This window comes from Silene latifolia, chromosome 7, assembly GCF_048544455.1.
Source record: "Silene latifolia isolate original U9 population chromosome 7, ASM4854445v1, whole genome shotgun sequence".
Taxonomy (NCBI): Eukaryota; Viridiplantae; Streptophyta; class Magnoliopsida; order Caryophyllales; family Caryophyllaceae; genus Silene; species Silene latifolia.
Window position 1 is genome coordinate 88,134,426 of NC_133532.1, and position 26,312 is coordinate 88,160,737.

Below are 26,312 nucleotides of genomic sequence, written 5' to 3' on the forward strand. Positions count from 1 at the left end.
AATAATAATAATAATAATAATAATAATTTCCTTCCTTTCTCTTTCTCATCACTTGGGGAGTTGGGTTCGGATGTTGTTGCCTTGCTCAAGCGGATCCAGAAATTCTCGGTATCTCAGGATGCGGGGGCTCGGGTGGCCGCTTACATTTTTACTAGACTTAGCTTTGCTATTGCTAAGGGTGTGGGAGCCCAGCTTGTTTCTCGGCTCCCCACCAATTTCATGTAAACTTTTGTTTTTCATTTAATGAAAGTTGCGCGCATCCTTATAATAATAATAATAATAATAATAATAATAATAATAATAATAATAATAATAATAATAATAATAATAATAATAATAATAATAATAATAATAATAATAATAATAATAAAGTCATATGGAGTATTTAATAAACATATATAATTTAAGAATAATAATAATAATGTCACATTAATTTGCCATGTCACATGCCACATCACAATTTAATTTGTCATGTCACATTTGCCACGTCACAATTAATTTACTATGCCACATTAGCCTTTTAATTATATTTTATAGATGTTTATGATTACATATTAGTTACTTAAATCATTACAATCATATTTTTTTTTATTCTTTTTTTTTGTGAATGGTAATTTCCTTATGTAGCAGAGAACACATGAATATTTGTTTGGGATTGTTCAGTGTAAACATATTTTGGGAGTTTTCGAAGCATACACGTTGAATTTTCACGAGTTTTACACTAGTAAATCAAATGTAAAAAGTGCATAGGTGTTTTTTTTGTCATAAGAATATTATACTCTTTATAATAATCACCCTTAAAAATTTGTTATCCCCCAAAAATATAACGTGATCAAAAGATTTTTTAAAAGTTATAAAATTCTATAATACAAATGAAAAAGTAGAAATTTCATGTATAATTTATTAAATCTGATATGATAACAACTATTGTAAGTTACCCAATATAGAAGATTGATTACCCATGAACTTCGAAGAGCAAGCTTAAATAGTGACCAATACTTTTGCTTAAGTGGTGGGTAGCTACATCTTACCTTATACTCAGGACAGTTAGATGAAAATGTAACCCTATATAAAATTCTTTACTCCTTTAATCACATTAACTCATATAAACAAGTGTTTTAGGTGTTAAATTGAGTAAAAGTGGGAATTTTGGTTCGCAACAATTTATTAACATCTTTTTCTTGTTCAATTTAAATTGAAACATTTTTTTTCAATATCTGTTTCTCTACAATTTGTTTTAGCATTTTGGTAATCAATGGCGGGAGGAGGATTTGTGGATGGCGGAGGTTCAAAAGCAAGAAACTATGAAGGAAAAGTTACATTTTTCGTCGTGTTCACTTGCTTGGTTGGTGCCACCGGTGGGCTCATTTTCGGTTATGACATCGGAATTTCAGGTTATTAACTTTCATTTAATTTTAAATTTTATTTTATTATACTCATACAATCTTAATAACTTGTTTATAGAAATTAATAATCCTCAAACAATTGAGTTTTCATTGAGAAATACTATGTATAATTTTGCAACTACTGAATCTACTTAATAATTATTATAATTTTGACAATGTAGGAGGAGTGACATCAATGGACATATTCTTGAAGAGGTTTTTCCCATCAGTGTATAGGAAAGAGTCCAAAGATTTAGGTCATGAAAGTGCATATTGCAAATTTGATAGCCATCTTCTCCAACTGTTCACATCTTCACTCTATCTCGCAGCCTTAGTGGCTTCTTTCTTTGCCTCGGCTATTACTAGGACCTCTGGTAGGAAGATGTCAATGTTCATTGGAGGGCTTACCTTTTTAATTGGGTCTTTGTTAAATGGATTTGCACAAAACGTTCTCATGCTTATTATTGGTCGTGTATTCCTTGGCATAGGAGTTGGTTTTTGTAATCAGGTAACAACTTCTGTACGATATGATTCCTTGTCTTACCAATCCATTTTTTTATGACTTTTTGTTGATGAAAATAGATTTTTATTACCACCAACAACGTTACCAACATGAAATTTTTTTTATACAAACAGAAATCACATATAAGTTAGTTATGCTTTAGAACGTTTATTTACCGTTAGTTATCGAGGTTTTAACAACGAGCATTAAAAAATAATAATTCATTACAAGTAAAAATGACATACGCATCTATTTCAAGTAATTGTGCATAAGTACTATGAACATTTGCTATTTTCTTTAATGACATATATATTATATTACAAACTTATAACAAAAGTCAAATGTGTAAAGTCTGTGCCAGTATACCTCTCTGAAATGGCGCCAGCAAGATTAAGAGGAGCCTTAAACATGTGTTTCCAAATGGCAACAACTATTGGTATCCTAGCCGCAAACCTTATCAACTATGGAACATCAAGCATTAAGGGTCATCTGGGATGGCGACTCTCCTTAGGACTTGCAGGAGTACCAGCCTTAATGGTAACCATAGGAGGCTTAATCCTTCCAGACTCACCAAACTCTTTAATCGATAGGGGTAAGAGACAAGAAGCAAGGAGAATGTTGCAGAAGATCCGGGGCACTGATAACGTTGATGAAGAATTCCAAGACTTGGTTGAAGCTAGTGACGCATCTAAACAAGTTGATAATTCATGGAAGAACATATTATTGCCAAAGAATCGTCCTCAACTCATTATGGCAATCCTTATTCCTTCTTTTCAACAACTTACCGGTATCAATGTGATCATGTTTTATGCACCTGTTCTATTCAAAACCCTTGGGTTTGGCAATGATGCTGCCCTCATGTCATCAGTTATTACCGGTGGTGTTAATGTTCTTGCCACTTTGGTTTCCATCTTTTCTGTTGATAAGATTGGAAGAAGGGCTTTGTTCCTTGAAGGTGGCGTACAAATGTTTATTTGTCAGGTATATATGTCAACATTGATTTCATATTCACAGTACGATTAATACTTATGGACAAATTGTGTTTTTATTGTTTACACTAAATAGACTAGTTGTATGACAAGAAGCATTTTTTTAGAATAATGTAACGCAAAATATACATACTAAATACTTCAAGGTAATTTTTTTAATCTATAGAACTTTTGAGGATTAAACAACTTATGCGCATTGTAATCTTACAATATAGAGATTGTATATACGTTATACCAATTTCAATTTCTTTTTGTTGTGTGCAGATTTTAACGGCAATTTTTATTGGAAACACTTACGGAACAACAGGGCAAGGAGCATTTTCAAAGGGCAATGCTGATTTGGTTGTGTTTTTAATATGTGCCTATGTCGCAGCATTTGCCTGGTCATGGGGGCCATTAGGTTGGTTGGTTCCTAGTGAAATCTTCCCTCTCGAGACTCGATCAGCTGGACAAGCCATTACCGTGATCTTCAACATGATATTTACTTTCATCATTGCCCAATGCTTTCTAACCATGTTATGCTACATGAAGTTTGGACTTTTCCTTTTCTTTAGCGGATTTGTCGTTATTATGACAATCTTCATATACTTCTTTTTACCAGAGACTAAAAATGTTCCTATTGAAGAAATGTATGCAGTATGGAAGGCGCATTGGTTCTGGGGCAAGTACATCCCCGATGAAGTTTTGGGAAGTTACGCAAAGAATATCCAATTACAAAAACCTTGAAAACAAGTTCAAACATAGAAAGCGTTCTTTTCTTATTTTGAAGATTTTGAAGGTAACTCTTAGTCATGGTGTTCCATATAGAGATTATTAATCGAGGAGAAAAGCAAGAATTGATAGTTTGCCTTCAAATGAATTACGTGTAACGCCTCAACTTACTAATTGAGTGCTGAAGAGTCTTTGCCTTACTTCTGATTCTCCTTTGCAATCCTTTATGGTAGACAATAATTTATGGCTATAGATTAAAAAAATCACAGTTGTTATCTTTTCGTTATGACACAATTTCACCAAATTCTGAATGGAGTTTGCTCATTTTGCTGCAATTTTTTTTCTAGTGCAATCAAAATTATTCATCCAGCTTATTTTTTTTTTATCTATTTCAAATATACATTTACATGTTTGTTAAAGTTTCGTTGGACTTGAATCATGTGAATTTATTCAAACTGAACAGAATGAACCTGAACTCAACTGAAGTGAACCAAAATGAAGTGAAGTTATAGAAAACAATGATAATTTAAATAAGATTAGGCAGTGTCGGAGGAAAATTTGTGACGGTCATTGCACTGCTGTTGTTCGGGTGCTTTCGTCTTCCGGCATTGCTCCTTACACTGATGGTTCTCTTGAGGATTTAAAAGAAAATAAGCACCCTATCGTTCTTTGTCCTACCTTGCCACCTTTGCATGGTGATCACCATCCCCTCATAGCATCTACGGCTGTTGTTTTTATATGATTAGGTGTTTTCCGCGTGGCACATCTTCTGGGAGCGACGATTTTCATGCCTAACATCTTTTGGATTATTTAAGCGGTGTTGATATTGTTGTTTCGGATGATTTGATCACCTCTATCACTCAGGTGGTTAATCTTTTTCTTAAGGGTACACTACAAGAACACAAGATTCAGGCGACTAAATATGTCGACTTAAAATAGTCACCGAAGTACAATTGGTGACAAGAAATGGTAGCCCAGACCCAGTCAGGCCTTAGTCGCCTAATGGAATTTGGGAGACTGTTTTCAGTCACCAAATTTGGTGACTGACGAAATAGTCGCCAAATTATCAAATTGTCGACCACGAGTAGTCGCCAAAATGGTGACTAAAAGTCAAAATGGCGACTGAAATCACTCGACTATATGTTGACTTTCAGTCGCCAAATTGGCGACTAATTTGCTTTCAGTCGCCATTTTGGTGACTACTTTCAGTCATCATTTGCGCTAGTAGATCAGAAGCTGCTGGTTTGGGTGCTCAGTTTTGGCGACTAAAAACGTAGTCGCCAAAATTATCTTTCAGTCGCCAATGGAGTTGGGTTTTTTTCATGAAAAATTAGTTTTCCTACGTCCCATTTCATTGGTTACTTACATTTTCCTATTTCACAAGGTGAAAAGTGAACCAAAAACACAAATGGAACATCAATAACCAACATCTCATATATATATAACATGAGAATAAATCCAGGTTTAAAAGTGTATCACCACATGAGAAACAAGTTTGTACTATCCGATTAAAACTAAGTTCACGTAACACCCGCCATTGTCTTTATTTTTAAATATTATAATTTAATTCAAATGAATTTTCATTTTATTTAAAATAAGATTTTATTTAATAAGAATAATGCATTTTGTCTTTATTTTTTAAAATGGTAAAAGTATGTCGTTATTGAAACTACTTTTATTTTTTTCTTAAAATCTCGACGTGTTAGCTCGAATTGCTAGAGCTAGGTTTTAAAAGTTCATATTTTCATTTTGAGTCTTTTTCATTTTAAATCGATACGAAACTTTGAACTCGGAAACATACATTTTTACTGACTAGACTTAAAAACCCACGTGCATCTATGACTTGCTTTTGTTTATATATCACTTACGCCTTCATTTTGCATTTTATTTCGCAAAATGCTATAATTAATACGATGTTTCGTTGGCTCCATTCTCCCTCGCTACTCGCCCATTTTCATCGATTCTTTCACCATCTTCATCCTTTTCTCCGCCATCTTCTAAATGATGCAAGTATTTCTTAGTTCTATTTCGATCGTTTCAGCATCGTAGTCTCACAATATTATATTGGAATGGTCTCTACTCGTATTCTCCGCACTAGGACGCTACCCAGATAACCTGGACACCGACACCATGTAATTCAGCGATAATGTTGTGTCACGAAGGCAAGGTATGATGTTTGCTTTGCGCCAGTAGGAACAGATGCAAACACAACCAAAAAACACCACCGTTTCGTGAAAACAAAGTATCACAAGCAGCACATGGTGTTGACCATTTTTGCACCATCTTCGACCATTTTTTGTCACACCCCCATTTATTCAAGAGCCTTTAGCTATGCATGTCAAGTAAATAAGAGTGTCACCATCTTAGTTGCCTGAGGTAGTGAATATAAAAGACATACAATATGAAAGGTACTTTAAATAAGTATAATTAACTGTCTTAAACTGTCTTATTACAACCAACCAAACTGAATAAATACTTTTTTACAACGCAACGGAATAATAAATATTAAAGTTCAGTTATAACTAAGTTATACTAGTGATAACTAGACTCTAGGTGATAAGCCATCTCGCGTCCCAACCCAAGCATCCAACTATCGGCAATGTACTAAAATCTAACCTGTAAGTTAATCTGCTCTCCATTTAACCGGAAATCATAAATGATTCATCACAGGACGCCACAATTAAAGCAGGCATCATTTTATTTTTCACAAGTCAGAGAAAACACCCGTCAACCAATGGTTGATTAGAAAACTAAACAATGAATAAGAGTGCAACACATAATAATCAAACCACCACAAAGTACACCGTCCAGCACATCACGGCACACAGTCAAAGGCACACTACCACTTCTTGACACACAGTCATACTCTAGGACACACAGTCTCGCCTCAGACACACAGTCTGGATACTCCAAGACACACAGTCTAGGCACACATCCATTGCACACACACAGTCACGCCTCAGACACACAGTCTGGATACACAACTACTGCACACATAGTCCCGCATCAGGTCCACGACCCTTTCACATCCCCGTGCTTCGTCCAAAAAAACTCATCTCCAAACTCCAACAACAATAAAATCCAGCAAAACAATAATAACTCCACAATATATAACAACTCACGATAAGAATATTGCTTTAAGACAAGAAACTCATCAGGATAAATCAATTAAGCCATTAAAATAGATTATGACAAAAATATCACGCCACATCCAAGCCACTTAATCCAATATGCCAAGCAAATAATAAGACGATAAGAATAACATTCGACTGAGTAGTTTCCTACCTTTTCGCAAATCTTCAAGTCACACAAGCAATTAAAATTGATCCTTTACAAATCCATAATCTATATAACACAATTATGTACAATTACTAAATAATAAACCAACTAATAATGTATTTATCCTATGCCCATCATGTCCTAATCCTTTTGACAACTTCAAAGTTATATCTCTAACTCTACCGTTTTACAGCACCGTTCAGTTTCACTATAAAATTCATAAATAATTTAATAAAAAACCAAACGACTCAAGACCAGTGAGGTTGGAACCCTAAGACTCATATCTACAGTTCTTATGAAATAGACTTTCCTCAAATTCCAGATTTATCAAGGTTTCCTTGAAAGATTTATAAATAGTGACGAATTCCGTCGTATACAAAGTTTCGATTCATAAAACAAATTTAACATATGATTTTTGCGAAATTCCAATGCCTAACATCATCTAGTCACTTCAAAGTTATTGTATGAAAAAGATCCAACTCAATTTCAATTTATAAATTAGGTTTACGAAATAAACTTTAGACTACTAGTACATTCGCGGATTCTCAGCCGACATTTTCATAACGATTTTTTTTATGGATAATCTACAAGGCCAATTGTTACGAAATGTTATAGGCATCAACTAGACTTGAAAATAACCCAAGTATATTCTTTACGTTTTCGAAGATAACAACTTTAAAACGGTCTGATAATTCGTTAAAGACAACTTACAGATTTACATAATTGTTGTAACTTTATTTCTTTAACCTAATCATGTTTAACCCAATCTTTATGTAATTAAGCACAACTTCTACCATAATGCTACTATAAGTCTTAAAGATGAACAATTGAATCTTAGAAAGATTAAGGGGAACTTACAAAATAAAAGATCGAATCCAATAGAAGAAGATGCAAAATCCGCAAATTGATTGCCCAATTCCGTTTTCCTTTTTTTTCCCTTGTAATTTTCCCTCTCCCTCTCTAACTTATGTGTGACATTTGTAAAAGTGAAAAGTGATTTATGAAAAGATCTACCCTTGTATTTATTGTAGTAAAGGTAGGTGGCATTAAGAAATTATTAGGAAACTTACCAATTGTCATAATATGTCATACTATTATTATTATTTTTTTTTATAGAAAGATTAGGATCATTCTCATTAATAATGGAAATAAAAGAGTATAGATCTAAAACCATCTACAAGGGAACTAATGAGGTTACCTAACATAAAGACCAAGACAATAAAAAATCCTAACAATAACGAGATAGAAACTCCTCAAAAGCTAAAGCATTTGTGCTTAGTCTAGTTAATAAAAGGTACTAGACCCTCCAAATGATGACAGTAGAGGGAGATTGGAGCCCTTTTTCAATTCTCATGGGGCGTTCATTCAAAAGCAAGTAAATGGTACACAACAGAAGACAACGTCGTTGCCTCTTTACCTATCCCTTACCCCTATTATATCGTCTATACCTGTAACACTCCCATTTGTTCAGGAGCCTTTAGCTAGGCCTTCCAAGTATATAGGAGAATTACCATCCGTGGACATAGGCCACCTGCAACGCCCAGCCGATCTGTGGACATAACATCAGTCTGAAAGCCACGCTCGGTGGCATAAAAATGCTTTCGAGCAGATCGTTTTAGATCGGTCGGTTTCGTCTCTGCAAGGGTCTCGAAACGATGCAAGAGATGTTCGAAGTCGCCACCAAGCATTTGTGGGATGCTTGGAACCTGTTCGAATCAACTTTATACCTAGGTCAACCAAGGTAAAAAGCGGTGTTTGACATAGGTACTAAAGATAAGGAATCGTCCCTCTTTAGCATCCTATCTCTAGAATGACTCTCGTACGCCATGGATAAGGTCGTCCACTATCCAAAGTTTCTGAGTAAGTGGTGAAGGTACATATTGGGAAGCCCTTTAATCGGACATCCAATCCCGCCCACGGTAGCGGCCTCTACTGATCGGTCTTGGTTGGTTAAATGCAAAAGTTGATAAAACGGGTAAATGCATGAATACGCATCCACAAGTTTGAACCTAACATGTGAGCTTTCTATGTCGGTTGTTTATCCAAGTATCAAGTATTTGATGTCAAGTTGGATTTAGTGTTGATTTGCATGCTAGACGAAAATTAAACATCCATTTACCGAGTTAGATTTATGGTGCATAACGTGATCCATTTGTCTTAGTAAGGCGTTTTGCAAATACAATGCAAAAGAGCAGATTTGTCATCTGATCCATCCTGTATTCGGGTTAACCGAAATCGGGATCGTCCTAGACAAGTGCTGGAAAAGAAACAGGGTCTGCATCAGGCAGCCTATTTAGGCGCGACCCATCAGGCGATGCAAACACGCCTTTCCTGGTTTAAAAATTGGAAAATGGTTGACCTGTTTAGGCGCGAGTTAGCAGACTGTCTAAGGGAGGTCTTCTAACTGCTAAAATGTTTGTAAAATAGTTTGAAAAGAGGGTGTTTGAACCCGTCTTGGTTTAAAAAGGTCGTTTATACCACTTTTATGTTGATGTAAGGAATGAGACTTGAATAATCATCATTGTATTGACAATATTCGATGTCGGGTTCGATTTTGCAAGCTTGACATGAATAGTTTTGAAAAATGATTATGAACCAATTGTTTTAAGTTCATTTGTTTGTAATTACTCAATGTTTATCATCGTACTCGGGTTTAAAATCGACATGGTATGTAGAACCAAGGATGATTTTGTATTTATGACTAATATGCTTGTTTTGAAATGTAAAGAAATCAAATAAAAGGTTTTAAAATGCCTTTTAAAATGTGATTAACCAAATATTATCACCGAAACACGGATTTAAACCGTCATGGTATGAGGAACCAAGGGTAAAAATGTTTTATGGTTAAAAGTTTATCATGAAAATAATTTGAAATATTTTAAATGGTAAAACCGATTACAAATAAGAAATGAAATAAAGAGGAAGATGAGACCAAGCACGGCTGGATTAAGGTCTGAGAGGGGGTTGAGGCGCGAGCCCTCCTGCTATACAAGCAGCCCCTGTGTCCGGCCAAAATCCAGTTTTGGCTCATATAACTTATGTTTGAATCATGTTATGCATGTTGTAACATGTTATAGTCATAAAATAGATGAAAAACATGATAGAAAAGGATTTTTACACCCTCATACTTACATGCTAGGCTTGAGACGAGAAATCGACGAATGTGTATCAACTTGTTTGGTCGGAAAACTCGGTTTGAAAACCGTTTTAGCAATGTAAAAGAATGTTTTAAGTTTGGTGATGGTGTAGTTGGTCGAGATGGTCGGTCAAGTGGTTTAATGCATGATGACGGTACCATACAATGTGTAAGGCTTGTTTTTTCGATCGGTAGGTCAAAAACACGTTTCGGTTTGTGACTTAAGAAGTCGAGTCTAGAATTTTAAGGAAGAGATGGGGTGGATACTCGCGTAAGGATTATGGTGTGTGAAGGTGGGTATTTATAGAGAAATGGGTGGTTGTGTGCGTTTTGAGAGACGTGGCCGCATGGGCTACTCGAAGAGGCGCGAGCCATTTCGCGGGTCTTCGAGCTGTCTTGTCACTATCACGCAATTGAAATCATGATTTGTTCTATCCTATGTTGGAATGACATGATTTATACTTGACCATGAAGCATTCCGGGAATACTTAACGTGGAAGTTTTGAAAAGTTTTGTTTGATTCATTGTTGGAGTCGGGATTTCAATTTTTGAGTCGGTTTTTTGTCCGGTGTCGGTTTTGACTCTAATTAGTGTCATTGTGACCCCGTCGTCATGCATTAAACACTCCAGGTACTTTTGAAAAGTTTTGAAATATTTTGTTTTCAAAATGGTTTTAAGTTTTCCGACGTATCGTTATATAAAACTGTCGATTAAACGCTGCGATTCTAAGCATGTTGTAGTCCGATAATCATCAGGTGTTTGTTGGAGACTCGATAGATAGTGGGTATCTACATAGCCCCCACTTTTAATGAGGCTTGGACAGGGCGAAAGTCAAAGTATAGCCCCAGGTCAATCGAAGATTACAACCTGGAGACCAAAGCGAGGCCGAGGCGGCTCGAAAGGGTTCGGGCCAAGGACCTGCTATCGAGAAGGGCGACGCCAAGTCGACTCGAGGATACGAGTCAAGGACTTGTCGTTGGGAACAGTTTAGAGTCTGTCGACTGTCCGTGTGGGTCTTTTAAATTCTGTTGGACTACGTACGAAGGCTCGCCAACCATAAGAAAGAGTCATACCTGAGGAATCTTCGGGATATGTCTTTGAGTTTTTTCTTGTTTGCGGACAAAGGGTCACCAGTTGTACTGCCGATATGATGGGGCTCGCCAGCCGCGTTGATGGTGGTGCATTTTGAGGCTAACCAGCCATGTTGATTGTGGTGCATTTTGAGGCTTGCCCGCCATATTGAATGTGGTGCGTTTTGAGGATCGCCAGCCATATTGAATTTGGTGCGTTTTGAGGCTCGTCAGCCATGTCGAATGTGCGTTGTGAGGCTCGCCAGCCATGTCGGGGGTCGAATGATCGACTGCGGGAAATAGCCGTGTTGAACGGGCTTATTTCGAGAGGTCGTTTGAGTTTAGCGGGCTCGGTGGGGAAGCCTCCGATATCCTAATGTGGAATCTCGGTGTTTATATTGGATGTTTGTGGCGCCGGAAAGAGATAGGCTTATGAGCTTGGCTCCCATGGCTGGCGGTGATTTTGAATCTCGAAGGTAGGTAACGGTTTTTATTGCCGTTTGCTGGAAGTTTGTAGAAAAGGGCAGATGTATATTCTGCCACTTGATGTGTGTTTGGGGATAACGGTTTTGATTTCGTCTTCCCATGATTTGAGATTTGAAAATAGCGAGTTCCGCTATTTGTTTCTGTGATTTGAAAATATCGTCGAGAATTTTGTGAAAACGGGGAATTCGATTTTTCCTATTTATTTTCGTTTGAAAATGACAGTTTTTAATGCCGTCGTTTGAAAACTTGCGATTTGTGGAAATAGTGAATTTGAATTTCACTATTTTGTTTTTGTATTTGAGAAATGGGGGGTTTTTAATTCCATCGTTGAAAATTTGTGAAAATAGAGAATTTGAACTTCACTATTTTGTACTTTTGTTCTGAGAGATGACGGTTTTTAATTCCGTCGTTGAAAAATTGTGAAAATAGCGAATTTTGAATTTCACAACTTCGTTTTTGTTTTTGACAGAATGACGGTTTTTAATTATGTCGTTGAAAATTTGAAGTTTGTTGTGGAATTGGGCCAAAGCCTAAAATTCCGCTGAACAAAGCAGGGAACGCCTCATTGAGGCGCGATCCCTTTTGCGAGGGAACATGGCTCCCCTTTTTTCTGTAAAAAGACGCGAGAGCAGGTTGCTCTCATTAAACTTCGTCTTCCTCGACACAACACCACAAAAACGCGAAAAATCGCCATTTTCGACTTTGTTGCTTGCTTGATTTCGTGCCATAATCATCATGTCATCTCAAGGTATGTTAATCCTCTTGAATCCATTTGAATTTGTTTGTCTTTTTGTTAATTGAATTAGGGCGAAACCCTAACCCTTCGAAAATCGATTTGGGCGTTTTTGTTTAGCCCATTTTCGAGTGAAATTGTTGATTGTATTAGGTTAGAAACCTGTTTAGGAATATAGGGGTGTTTTTAGTTTGCATTTTGGTCCCCGTTCCCGCTCCCTAGGCTCGAAAAACGTGAGTGAGATGAAAAACCGTCTTATTTCACAATGCCGTGTTTGTTTGCTTGAGTTGTGTGCCCCACTAGGTGTTATTGTGGTCGGGGAAGACCGTCTTTGCCATATTGAACCTTCGTTGGGCGTTGTAGGCAAAATTTGAATTTTTGCCTTTGTGAGACGGTCTTATGCTGACGAAATAAGCGTCTTTTTGGGCTCAAGTTGAGCCATTTTGTCTTAAAATGGACCTTAACGGTAGCTTAGGTCACTTTGAGACGTGATTAAATCACGTTGTTTTGTTGTGGTCGTATTTTGAATTTCTGACCAGTTTGTACCCGAATTAGTGTAAAATTGCCTTTTTTGGGCTATGAAAAATACCTAGTTGTGTCGGAAATTTTTGTTGTTTATTTTGTGGGCCTTGTGTAGGCCTTGAGGTGTTGGGTGGTTTTTGAAATTTTGTTGTTGTTTTGAGTCGCCTTTTGCTTGAAAAGAAGGGCGAGTCGTTTTTTTTGTGCGATTTTTGTGGAATGTTTTTGTTGGATGGGTTTAGGCAGGTTTGCCCTTGTTGTGTTTTGCATTTGCAGGTAGTTTGTTTTTTTGGATTTGTCCATTTTGTGCCATCGTAATGCCGAAATTTCGGCTGACATTTTTTGTTTTGCCCTGATTACAGGGGAGTGTTCTGGGCCCACCGGTTCCGTTGCTGAGGCTTTAGAGGCCTTGTTTGGGACTGGACCGGTTAGTACTCCGGCGAGTGCGCCTGAGACGGTGGTAGAGGTGTTGGGGTGTCCCCGACAATAATGCGATCACAATTGCCAATCATGATGATCACATGTTTAAATTTCATTTTAAGAATACGTAAGGGATGATTCAATTATATAGTCAATTGACCAACATTAATCGGTAACGATTGGCTTGCTAGAGTTTGACGTTACTGTCGTGGGACGGTGGTGGTTAGTTGATCCCTTAAGGTCACACCTAAAGGATGATGCCCGTATCTGTAAAGTTGATTAATTGTATGACGATACAAGTTGATCAATTCCTTAAAATTGAACAATTCAATTGTGAGAGAGAATATTATTTCTTATTGTAATGAGATTAAATAAGATTTATTTTAGTAATAAAAATGCTTTATTACTAAAATTGTTTATTGTTTGAGAAACAATAAAGATGAGAGTGAATGGTTAATTATAATTACAAGATGTTGTGAATTATAATTAAATGACCCATTTTATTTATGTGATCAAGTATCACTAGTCAATTTGTTATATGTAATTTAATTAATTTATTAAATTATATTTATGTGATAAATATGCATTAAATTAATTAATAACATGTATTATACTACATGTGACATATTGTGTGACAAATGACAAATTGACGAAATAAAATGGTAGTCCATTTTATGGGAGTGGACCGAAATGGAGGGAGTTATACTGCATTATGGTTGATTTATTTTATGTGATAAAATAGAGCTAATCATACTTATCATGATAGCCTTACACACCTATTTCTTGTTTAGACCAAAAGCAAAAAGAAAAGATGCCATCCCTTGGAATTGGCTCCATCCCCACCGGTTTTCCATGCACAAAAGGGGAGAATTTTGTTCTCTCTTTTTAGTTGTATTCATTCTCTACATGCATAATCAATTCATTCATGCATACCCCTCTCTTACACTCTTTCATCTTTCTCCAAAATTAGAGAAATCTTGATCCAAATTGTTCAATTAAATTACTAATATTATTAGTGTAATATATGAGTATTAGTAATCAATTTTAAAGTAAACTACTAAACAAATATCTAGCACATATTATTTAGTAGAGATAAGGGATAATCTTGGGTGCAATCAAGAGGAGTGGCTTCTATACTTGAAGTCTTTGGAGGATCATCCTATTACTCATCAAAGCTCAAGAACAAGTGAAGGTAGGAGACCTTACTTGTGCCCATAAACCGAAATATTCAATGTAAGGAACCGGTTTTCCTCTACACTTATTTATATGTTTTGCATGCATAAGATTCTTAAGTTTTTATGACTAAAACTTTAAACTAAAATATGTGATATTCAAAATATGATTTCCTTCAAGTGGTATCAGAGCATCACGGTTGTTGCATGCAAAATAGGGTTAGTTTTTCCGAGTTAATTTAATTAACATATAAAACTTGTTATTTAGGATTTATGAAGATAAATCATGAAATAATTTTGCATGTTAAAATTTTCTGGTCCTAAGTGATTTTTAGGACATTTTTGTTTATTTATGGATTTTATTGTTCATTTTTTATAATATTGGCATTAAAATGTGATTTTTATGATAAAAATGTTATTTTTGGACGAAAAATAGCTAAACTTCGAATTTTTTAGTGGTTTTTGGATATGTTTTCACATATATTATCTACAGATGGCCTGTAAATTTTCATGATAAAATGAGTTGTTTTTCTCGAAATATGGATTTTTTAAGTTAAAATCGTATTTAAATGGGTAAATAGGTTAATATGAGTTATACTTCGAATTTGGTCATGGGAATTTAGTATGTTGTCACATGCACTTTTAAAAGATGTGTGTAAAATATTTGGCTATAATGAAGTCTTTATGCATGATTTATGAATTTTTGATGAAAAATCACATAAATAGTGACTATAATTAGTAATAATGCTAAAACATACTTCATGACTAAAGGAAAAACGTCACATGTTGCATTTTATCATATATTTCAGATCTAAAAATGAAAAGTTGATGAAAATAATTTTTCTCATATTTTTATGGTCATAATTGTTAAAACCGATAAACCGCAACATTGTTTTTCTCGATAAATTTTCGAAATTTTTAACCTAAGTTATGAACATTATGAGTGTCATGGTATTTTTCCAGAATGTTCATGAGTTTAAATTTCAAATTTTGAATTTATTTGAAATTTTCATAATTTAATTTGAAGTTTATAGCATATTTTTGTAATTTTCGGTCCATTTATGAACAATATTAAGAAATCAAGGTTAATTATTGTCAAAATGTTAGTGGAGACTAATTTTGAGTCCTAAGATGGTTAGGGTAATTAACTTGTACATAAATATGAATTTATGTAATTATTGTGATTTTAACAAGTTATAATCACGCAAATCCGTAAAAACCGATTAATATATGATATTGGCTCTTTAAAGGCGATTTAGCATAAAATCTAGCATGTTCATACATATTATAATGCTGAATTTTATTTATGATTGTCATATTTTAATTTTATGTAATTTTTGAATTATGTAATTTTACTTAGTATGGCCTTAGTTTTAATTGGTATTACCCGAAATGTATGGGAATATCGATTCGGTTGTAATTATTGTGATCTCGTATCACCGTTTTGTAATTTAATAGATTTATTTTTATTTTATTACAAATGTATAATAGGAAGTTATGTAATTCATTTTGTAATTTAATTATTCCGGAGTTCTTTGAAGACGGTGCCATTCGAGAAGGCGGTCCATCAACGAAAGTGTTGCCTTGAAGTGTGTGCCAAGACCGAAGTTCAAGGGACCAAAGGAGTTGGTTTCCGAATTTGTAATAGTTTATTAGATTTACTATTTTAGGAAGGCCATACTAGGATTTTATTTCTATGCTTTGCATTTTATTTATATGTTGCATGCATCGCTAAATCGCCATAACTAAACATGCATTTTAAATCGAGTTTATCGACCGTGTCAATTACAATTATCGTAGTTCACCGCTTTAGTTCACTTAAAACGTGATAGATAATAAATTGACATGGCCACTCGCTAAAATAAACAATTGAGACTTAGCCTTACCAAAAAGTAGAAACCATGAGAACCTATTTCATGAGGGAGTGCGCTCGGCCATACCGGGGTACAAACCTTGTTACGTAGGGGAAGTGGGTGATAAATGTCTATCCACCGAATTCATGTTGATAAGGGATGAATCGGCCCTACCGTGCCCAAGTTGATGTGGATTTGGATCATGGACACATTCATTCGAAATTTGGGTTGAACTCAACAAAAGTATTCTCGACCATTGCCGGATGTGTTTTGGGCTAAAGATAAATATTAATGTAATTTTATCGACCAGGAGTTCTAAAAGTAGAATCGATTAAAGAGTTAATCCACCGAGTTATATTTATAAGGGATGAATCGGCCCTACCGTGCCCAAGTTAATATGAATTTGGATCTTGGAATCATTTATCATAGTTGGGTAGAGGTCACTATGTAAATGTTTTACTTGTTTACAAGTATTATTATAACGATAAATTTTTTTTTGTTTTCATTATTCCGTTAATCATATTGTTCTAATTCCTTACCTCAAATTATATACGATATCATTTCGATTATAATTCAAATCTCCATTAAAACATCGTAACTAAAGACAAATATGAATTTTTCTTATAAAACCTCGTGTTATCCATTGGAAGGATCTCTTGTGAAGAGTATAGATAAAAGTTATTCATGATCAAAAGGGTTTTTGATTCTTGACTAACATATCTACTTACAATAAATTGTTTCTCATATGCTTAATTGAATTAAGTACTTTGAAACGTTAATTCATTTTGGTAACTAAATTTGTAGGAAATCAAAATTGACCAAAATACCGCAACCACTTCAATGAAAGTTTTAAGACTAAACAAATGAATTGAAGAGTAGTCTTCATGAAATTCAATTTTGCTTCTCTAAGCAAAGACTCATTGAAATGAGTGGGAGCATTCTCTTAACCGTTAAGAAAAGGACGAGGTTCAAAGAAGTAAAATTAGAACGGAATTGATACAAGGTAATGTTAAAAGTAAAGTTATTGAGAATAACGATACTAAACCTATAAATCACGACCAATAAAGTTTCCATTGTCTTAATTGTTGGACGCTAGAAAGAAAACTACCCCAAATTATTGAAGGATCAACAAGTTAGTTGTGGGACATCTAATGGGACCTTCTTCTTTAAATGTTTATTTTATTGACATAAATTTTTCTAATACTACTTCGTCAATATTAGAAACCGATGGTGGTTTTAATCATTGTATTTGATACATAGGATGATTAGAATATGACGACTAGAAACAATGATGTCGAGAGATAGAGTCATTGTGTACTCAATCTAGTTTTGGGTTTAAAGTTGTACTTAATTGTGACTATTAAGTGCATAAACTCTAAATAAGAATATAAACTTGTTAAGATACAAAAGAGGTTTCACTTTTGTGACCCTATACACCATGATTTGATGTATGGCTAGCCCATTATCAAGGTAATTATATTCTAAACCAAACTAGAATGATATATCATGTAGATGATGCAAGACTCAAATTGGTAACCCAAGATTAAACCTTAAATTCTGGAACGATGAACGCAAAGAGTTATCGAGTGCTCTTGGAACCATTAGATTGTTAATCTTATGGTATATGCGTATCTTGTATTCAAAGCAAGATGTCTCGTGCTTTTGGTTGAAAAGGAGATCGACGTTGTAAAACATTGATCCAGAATAGGTTGATCATTTTCTTTTACCAACGATTTAAGTTGACACTAATGTGTTCACTTAATAAGGTAAATAGAGAAATCTTTGAAGAAGTTCAAAGAGTTCCAGAAATTACGATTTAGTCGTAATGGGATTATCACAGTGAAGACTTTGATATAAGCCAAAGGAAATGTGATATAGTATCACAAATTAACCTCTCTTAGCACGCATTATGGGATAATGTGTGGTTGGATAAAGAAATCAAACGCTATTCGATATGGTTTGGACTTTAATCAAGTTACTTTGAGTTACTTGATCCTTTTGGGGATTTTATCATTTTGTCTAAATTATTTTTCCACTAAATCTAAAACGAATCATATGAGATATGAAATGGTAGAGTACCATGCTTGTAAGTTTTCACAAGAAACAAATGCTCATTTTTCCTTACTATAATCACGAGTACAACGAGTTTGTGGCTCGTGAAGCTGTCTTTCTAGAATACAAGTTTATTTCTAGAAGACAGAGTGGGAGAAAATTTTCAAGAGCCACAAAAGAATTGTGTAAAAAAATTGTATGTCGCAAGAAACTGTTTTTTCTTGGCTACATGACGTTGTTTCTTCGAAACCTAGGAGGTTGAACTCATCACTTGTTGAAGACGATGAATTCGTGTTACTTTTAGAAAGTAAAGAGCTTGCAACTTATAAAGAAATTATTTGATTCAAGTTGATTACTTCTGGAAAGTAATGAACATATGACTTACATGAGAGTGTTTAAGTCACAACTCAATACAAGGCTTAGAGCCATGAAAATCTGAAATAAATTCCAAGTGAATTGTTAGAGATCAAAGCTTGATTGGTAGCAAAGGGTTTTGCACTAATTGAAATGCTTAAGTCTATTTGGATCTTCTTAGGGATTCTGTTTCATTATGAGATATATATAGCGAGTGAATCTAAAACCCACTTCTTCAATTAGAAAGAATGTATTCAATACATGTCTTGAGTTTTGTAGATTCTTGCCATCCTAATATAATGTGAAACTTAAGAGAGGGTCTTAAGTAGGACATCAATGAGTTGGAATCAACATTTTGATCATGTGATAAAACTTTTCTCAATAGGTTGAGAAGTTATGTTTATACATGAAGTTTAGTGGGAGTTACGGAAATTTTAATTAGTCTTATATGTGGATGACTTATTTATAATTGGGAATGATTTGACATTTATGGAGTATTATAATACATCTTAAATATCCGGATTTATGGAGATAAATCTACATGATATTAGCATCAAATAAGAAGTCTTATGTTGATAAGATTCATGATTAGTTCAATCGAGTTGAACATATTTGATTGATTCCATTTGCTTCCGCTGCCGAATCAATTAAATGAGTAATGATGTATAACACTTCATATACTTTGAGTATGATGAATTGTTTCGAATCGAATTTAAGTAATAATTATCAAATACCCATATTGATTATTCTTAAGTGCTTGAAGAAGCATTTAAGATGCAAAGTTAAGTGTTTTTGCAATTCACAAATTTCTGTAAGGGCTTGCACTAATGACTGTTGAGATTGCATAAGATTTCGGACAAAAACCGTATTCAAAGCACCTAAAGATGGTTAAGGAACCATTGTGGCTATGATATTTAAGAAATGGATTTGTTAGAATCGTTCTAGGCAATAAAGAAGAATGAGAGATACATACAACGGAAATTGAGTACACTTGCAATCATGAGATGTGCGAGAGGGATGAATCCCGCACACTGTGAAAACAGTGGGAGCTATTCTAAGGCTAGAGAGCTTATGTCTAGATTGGATCTAGACACGTACTCAGAAAGTTTTGTAATGCAAATGTATACATTACAAAGGAAAACAAGTATGTACTAAGGTTAAGTAATGTACAAGAAGTTGATAAAACCTACTAACCAAAGCCTTCTCATAGGCTTAACATGATGAATCATGTCATATGTCATTTCAATTGCATTGAGATGAACAACTACATATAAGATGAAAATTGATTATAAAAATATGAAGTAGTAATCAGGTATTGTCTATTCATATGAGATAATCACATTTGTCGTTCGAGTTTTTAAATCTAAAAACTCCTTTTATACTTTGTTACATCCAAACGGGTTGTAGAGACAATATTGAACCCCGTTAAAGTGAACCCGGATTAACATGGTATTTGCCCATAGTCACTTATATGAGGTGACGTCTCGAGGTGACTAGAGTGTGTTGCGATTGATGGCAAGTTCAAGTGCCATAGAGTCATGTGAGATGACTAGTCGATCACATAGGTAGACTGTTAGGAACACTTTGTCGGGCAGTGACCGCTTATAGAGTTCTGACAAATTTATGAAGCCTGGTCGTGGCGAGAGCTACTATAATATTCTAATGAGTCAATTCTTTTGACTAAAGACTGTTCGCCTAAGGTGGCATGGTTTCAGATTAACTTTGATTTATGTTACTACGACCTTCGTAAATGGGGTCAAATGGGCATATTTTGGGTTATGATGGCTGTGGCTAATCGAAGGGAATAGTACGATAGGAATTGTCCACCCTCTTGTCAGGGTTAAAACAATATCTCAGGGCCACTCGAGGAGTAATGAACTGGAAATGCGTGGCCCCGCTCGGAAGGTATCTATGGTAGATAATTCCGGTCAATCAGTTATTCTCCAGATCGAGGAAACCACTCTCGATGTGATCACTTGCAAGTACGACCTGAAAGACACCTTGCATTGAGTGGGAGATAGTAATAGGAAAAGAGAATTGGTGACGCACACTTGTCGAGGACAAGTGGAAGATTGTTGGAGTGTCCCCGACAATAATGCGATCACAATTGTCGAACATGATGATCACATGTTTAAATCTCATTTTAAGAATACGTAAGGGATGATTCAATTATATAGTCAACTGACCAACATTAATCGGTAACGATTGGCTTGCTAGAGTTTGACGTTACTGTCGTGGGACGGTGGTGGTTAGTTGATCCCTTAAGGTCACACCTAAAGGATGATGCCCTTATCTGTAAAGTTGATTAATTGTATGACGATCAAGTTGATCAATTCCTTAAAATTGAACAATTCAATTGTGAGAGAGAATATTATTTCTTATTGTAATGAGATTAAATAAGATTTATTTTAGTAATAAAAATGCTTTATTACTAAAATTGTTTATTGTTTGAGAAACAATAAAGATGAGAATGAATGGTTAATTATAATTACAAGATGTTGTGAATTATAATTAAATGACCCATTTTATTTATTTATTTATTTATTTATTTTGGTCAATCGAAGCGCGCACTTAGTCGCATTACAATAGAGGGGAGGGGGGATTCGAACCTGGAACCTATTGTCCACAATACCTCCGTCTTAACCACTAGACTAAGACATCTTCGGTCAACCCATTTTATTTATGTGATCAAGTATCACTAGTCAATTTGTTATATGTAATTTAATTAATTTATTAAATGATATTTATGTGATAAATATGCATTAAATTAACTAATAACATGTATTATACTACATGTGACATATTGTGTGACAAATGACAAATTGACAAAATAAAATGGTAGTCCATTTTATGGGAGTGGACCGAAATGAAGGGAGTTATAATGCATTATGGTTGATTTATTTTATGTGATAAAATAGAGCTAATCATACCTATAGCATGATAGCCTTGCACACCTATTTCTTGTGTAGACCAAAAGCAAAAAGAAAAGATGCCATCCCTTGGCATTGGCTCCCTCCCCACCGGTTTTCCATGCACAAAAGGAGAGAAGTTTGTTCTCTCTTTTTAGTTGTATTCATTCTCTACATGCATAATCAATTCATTCATGCATACCTCTCTCTTATACTCTTTCATCTTTCTCCTAAATTAGAGAAATCTTGATCCAAATTATTCAATTAAATTACTAATATTATTAGTGTAATATATGAGTATTAGTAATCAATTTTAAGGTAAACTACTAAACAAATATCTAGCACATATTATTTAGTAGAGATAAGGGATAATCTTGGGTGAAATCAAGAGGAGTGGCTTCTATACTTGAAGTCTTTGGAGGATCATCCTATTACTCATCATAGCTCAAGAAGAAGTGAAGGTAGGAGACCTTACTTGTGCCTATAAACCGAAATATTCAATGTAAGGAACCGATTTTCCTCTACACTTATTTATATGTTTTGCATGCATAAGATTCTTAAGTTTTTATGACTAAAACTTGAAACTAAAATATGTGATATTCAAAATATGATTTCCTTCAAGAGCACTCTTTCGAGGAGGAGCCCACTAAGGAGGCTGTTAGAGCCGAGAGAGCTGCGGGGGCTCGTTAGCAGGCCGTTGTTGGGGCCGTTGGTGCTGAGGGAGCCATGGGGCTCAGGAGAAGCTCGTTGAGGCTGTTGGTGCTGGGGGGGGGGGGGCTCAGACGGGGTCCTAGGCCGGTACCTCTGGGAGGAGGGTTTGTACTAGGAGGAGGGGTCCTCCGCCCACTAGACGGGGGCTTCAGAACGTTGCGAGGGTCATTGAGAGGCCTCCTCCCCGTCACGTGGAGTCTCGCAGGGGAAGAGACGGAGAGTGGAGACGGGCGCGGATGATGTCTTTGTCGAGAACTGGGAGGCTAGACGGGTTACAGTCCCACGGGGGTTGAACCTGCGGGCGGCGCCTGCCTGGGCCAAGGGCTTTGACGGTAGCCAGTTGTTGTTGCGGCTAGACACTCACATCTCTTACCATGCATACGAGGGCTTTGTGAGTTTGCTGCTTTGTTGAGCTTTTGCTGTTTTTGTTCTTTCAGACCTGAATAGGTGTTTTGATGCTGTTTGTTTCCCAATTTCAGGAGATTGCTACCATGAGGACTTTCTCAGGTTTCTCGACTTGCATGGGTTTCTACGACGTTCTCCGGGCCCGTACGAGGGTGTTGATAGAGAGGTCGGCTATGGGGCCATTGGTGGCTGCCTGGCGCGAGATTCATAGGGCTTCGATTAGGTCGAACATGTGTTTAATTCGCGCCATGTTGGACCGTTACTGGGACAAGACGTCGTCGTTCCACATGGAGTTTGGGGAGGTCGTGTTGGAGTATGTGTCCTCAACAATACTGCGATCACATATTAAATCTCATAACAAGAATACAAAGAGGGATGATTCAATATATAGTCAACTGATCAACATTAATCGGTAATGATTAGCTAACTAGAGTTTGACATTACTGTCGTTTGACGGCGGTGGTCAGTTGATCCCTTAAGGTCACACCTATAGGACAATTCCTTTAATAGATTAATTAATTATTTAATTGTATAACGATACAGATTAATTAAATCCTTAAATAGAAAAATTTTATAAATGAGTGAGAATTATATATCTTATTGTAATGTGATTAAATAAGATTCAATTTAGTAAGTAATATGTTACATTACTAAAATTGATTAATGTTTATGAAACATTTGAGATAAGAGTAATTAGTTAGTTATAATTACAAAATGTTGTAGATTATATTAACTAGACCTAATGTGACCCATTTTATACACATGTAATTGTGAATTACTTAATTTGTTAATTGTAATTTATTTGATATATAATAATATTTAATTAGTTAAATGTGCATTTATATTACTAATGAGATGTTACATGTCACATGTCACAACATATTACAAATGACAAAAATAAAATGGAGTCCTTTTTAAGTGGCTAAAACTGGTTTATGTAGGGGTTAGTGGGTGATTATTTTATGCTAAATGAACATAATGATGACCCTATTGCATGAAAGATACCTCACCTATTCTAACTTTTCTTGTAAAGTGAAAAAGAGAATCGATAAGAGCAATTACTCTTCCCTAGCAACAAAAACCGGTCCCCCCCCCACACAAATAAGGACAAGTTGTTCTTATTTTGTTTAATGATTCATAAAATGATCTTATCTCCTTCTCTCACTAAAAAAAACCATAAAAATAGTTTTATGTTAGCTTGTTCTAAATATTTAATATTATATAATATTACTAAGTGTAGTAATAATAATATTAGATCTATCATTTAAGGTTTACTACTAACATTATCTAGTTAATAAAATTAGTGGTATTAAGGGATTGTTTTGGGTGCAACTAAGAGGAGGCATTCTTCTTTGGATGCTTGAAGTTTTGGAGGATCATCCAAATATCTTTTAGCTCAAGATCAAGTGTAGGAAGGAGTCCTACACTTGTGCCCAAATTTCAGTTCACATGCATGTAAGTAGGAATCGATTTTTCCTCTTCTGTTCCTTTTATCATGCATGCAACTAGATCCAAATGAACATAAATTATGAGTAATTTATAAAATGTATTAGATGAGTCTAATAGGGGTTTTTGAACCAAACAATTGGCATCAAGAGCTTTGGTGTTGCATGCATAATCGGTTTGGTTTTTCAGAGTTAAATGTAACTTAATTAAAACTAGATATTTTGGATTTATAATGATAAATCACGAAAATTTTTGCATGTTATACATTCTGGTCCTAAAATATTTTTAGGTCATTTTGATGATTTATGGATGATTATTGCTTATTTTAATGATTTTTAGTGAAATAATTACATTTTAATGAGTAAAATGAACCTTTATTTACTAAAAATAGTTAAACTTCACTACTGGCCGTGATTTTTTTAGTATGACCTCACATGCATATTTTTCATATTGTATGTAAAATTTTGGATCATTGTGATTCGTTTTGCATGTTTTATAATTTTTATGTGATAAAAATTCTATAAATGGAGGTTAAATGACTAAAAATAGTTAAACTTCGAAACAGGCCATGAAATTTTATTATGATGTCACATGCATAATGTACAGATTGTATGTAAAATTTGAGATAAATGTGATTTATTATGCATAATTTATAATTTTAATGGTTAAAATGATATCAATAGTGACTATTTTTAACAAAAATAGCTAAAATGAAGTTTATGGCATGAAGTTTTCCCAAATGTTGTATATAAGATATGGACATCAGATCTAAAGTTGCATGATTAATTTTGATTGATATGGTATGTTTATTGATTTTTATGTGATAAAATCGATAAAAGGGCAACTTTATTAGTCATAAAAATTAATTCGAAATTTTTGGTTGAAATTTTGCCATTTACAGGTTTTGGAAATTATTTCAGAATGTTCAAAACTTTAATTTTGATTTTTTTATAATTTTTATGTTTAATTTGGAATTAAATGATAAAAATTATGATTTATAAGATATATTAATAAAGTAATTTATAAATATTTTGTTGGAAAATTTTATTGAGTTTTTGGAATATTGGTAATATTCCAGTATATACAAAAATGTGATTTCGAATTTTTTCAGATTTTTATGATTTATTGGGAATTATTTCATACTTGTTATGATTAAAAGAAGTTTAAATAAGCAATAATATAAAACCGAGTTGAATTATTGTCAAATTTTTAGTAAAGACTAATATTTGAGTCCTAATTGAGTTATGGTAATTAACTTGAGCTTAAATTTGATTTAAGTATTGATTTGTGATTTTAATAAGTTATTATCACGCGTTTCCATAAAACCGGATTATATACGATATAAGGTTTAAGTAGGGCGATTTGGCACATTAATTTGGCATGTTAATCACATATAATAATTATGCTTTTTTATTGATGAATGTCATATTTTATTTACATAATTTTGAATTATGTAATTTATCTTACTACGGCCTTAGTTTTAATCGGTATTACCCGTAATGTAAGGGATTACCGATTCGGTTGTAATTTTAATGTGATATCGTATCACTTTTATTTTTACTAGATTCATTTTTACAAATGTATAATAGAAATGCTATGTAATTTTATTATTATTTGTAATTCCGGAGTTCCTTCAAGACCGTGCCAATCGAAAAGGCGTTCCGATCAAGACGGAGAGCTTGGGAAGTGCGCCACTTGAAGATCAAGGGACCATATGGAGTTGGTTTCCGAATTTGTAAATAGAATATTAGATTTTCTATTTTAGGAAGGCCATACTAGGAAATTTATTTATTGCTTATGCATTTTTCATTATATGTTGCATGCATTGCCAAATCGCCATAAACAACACATGCATATCATATCGAGTAACCAACCGTGTCAATTATAATTATCGTTAGTTCAATAATTTAGTTCACTTAAATTTGATAGATAATGAATTGACTCGACCTCACACATTTTAAATATTGAGACACAGCCTTATCAAATAGTAGGAACCCATGAATCTCAATTTCATAAGGGTACAATACGATTTTTCGGGGTGCTCTCTATTGACGTTGGGTAAGTGGGGTAATAAATAGTTATTACACTTTGAAATTTGGTTGAACTCAACGGGAGTATTAGCGACTGTAGCCGCAATAGGTCCGGGCTAAAGATGAACTTAATGTAATATCATCGACCGA

The 26,312-nt window shown here is 34.6% G+C and overlaps 1 protein-coding gene across 1 annotated transcript; it reads left to right on the forward strand.

The window, feature by feature from the left end:
* The first annotated feature begins 1,098 nt into the window (after window positions 1-1,098).
* On the forward strand, window positions 1,099-3,919 carry LOC141591169 (sugar transport protein 10-like). The gene is made up of 4 exons (XM_074411564.1): window positions 1,099-1,394; window positions 1,568-1,893; window positions 2,239-2,868; window positions 3,141-3,919. Exons 1-4 carry the CDS (start codon window positions 1,256-1,258, stop codon window positions 3,600-3,602), a joined length of 1,557 nt encoding a protein of 518 aa, XP_074267665.1. The 5' UTR covers window positions 1,099-1,255; the 3' UTR covers window positions 3,603-3,919.
* Window positions 3,920-26,312: the final 22,393 nt, after the last annotated feature.

Coding starts and splice junctions, on each gene's coding strand:
- LOC141591169 (XM_074411564.1), top strand. CDS start 1,256: ATGGCGGGAGGAGGATTTGTGGATGGCGGAGGTTCAAAAGCAAGAAAC. Junction 1,395..1,567: donor TTATGACATCGGAATTTCAG/GTTATTAACTTT, acceptor TTGACAATGTAG/GAGGAGTGACATCAATGGAC. Junction 2,869..3,140: donor TACAAATGTTTATTTGTCAG/GTATATATGTCA, acceptor TGTTGTGTGCAG/ATTTTAACGGCAATTTTTAT.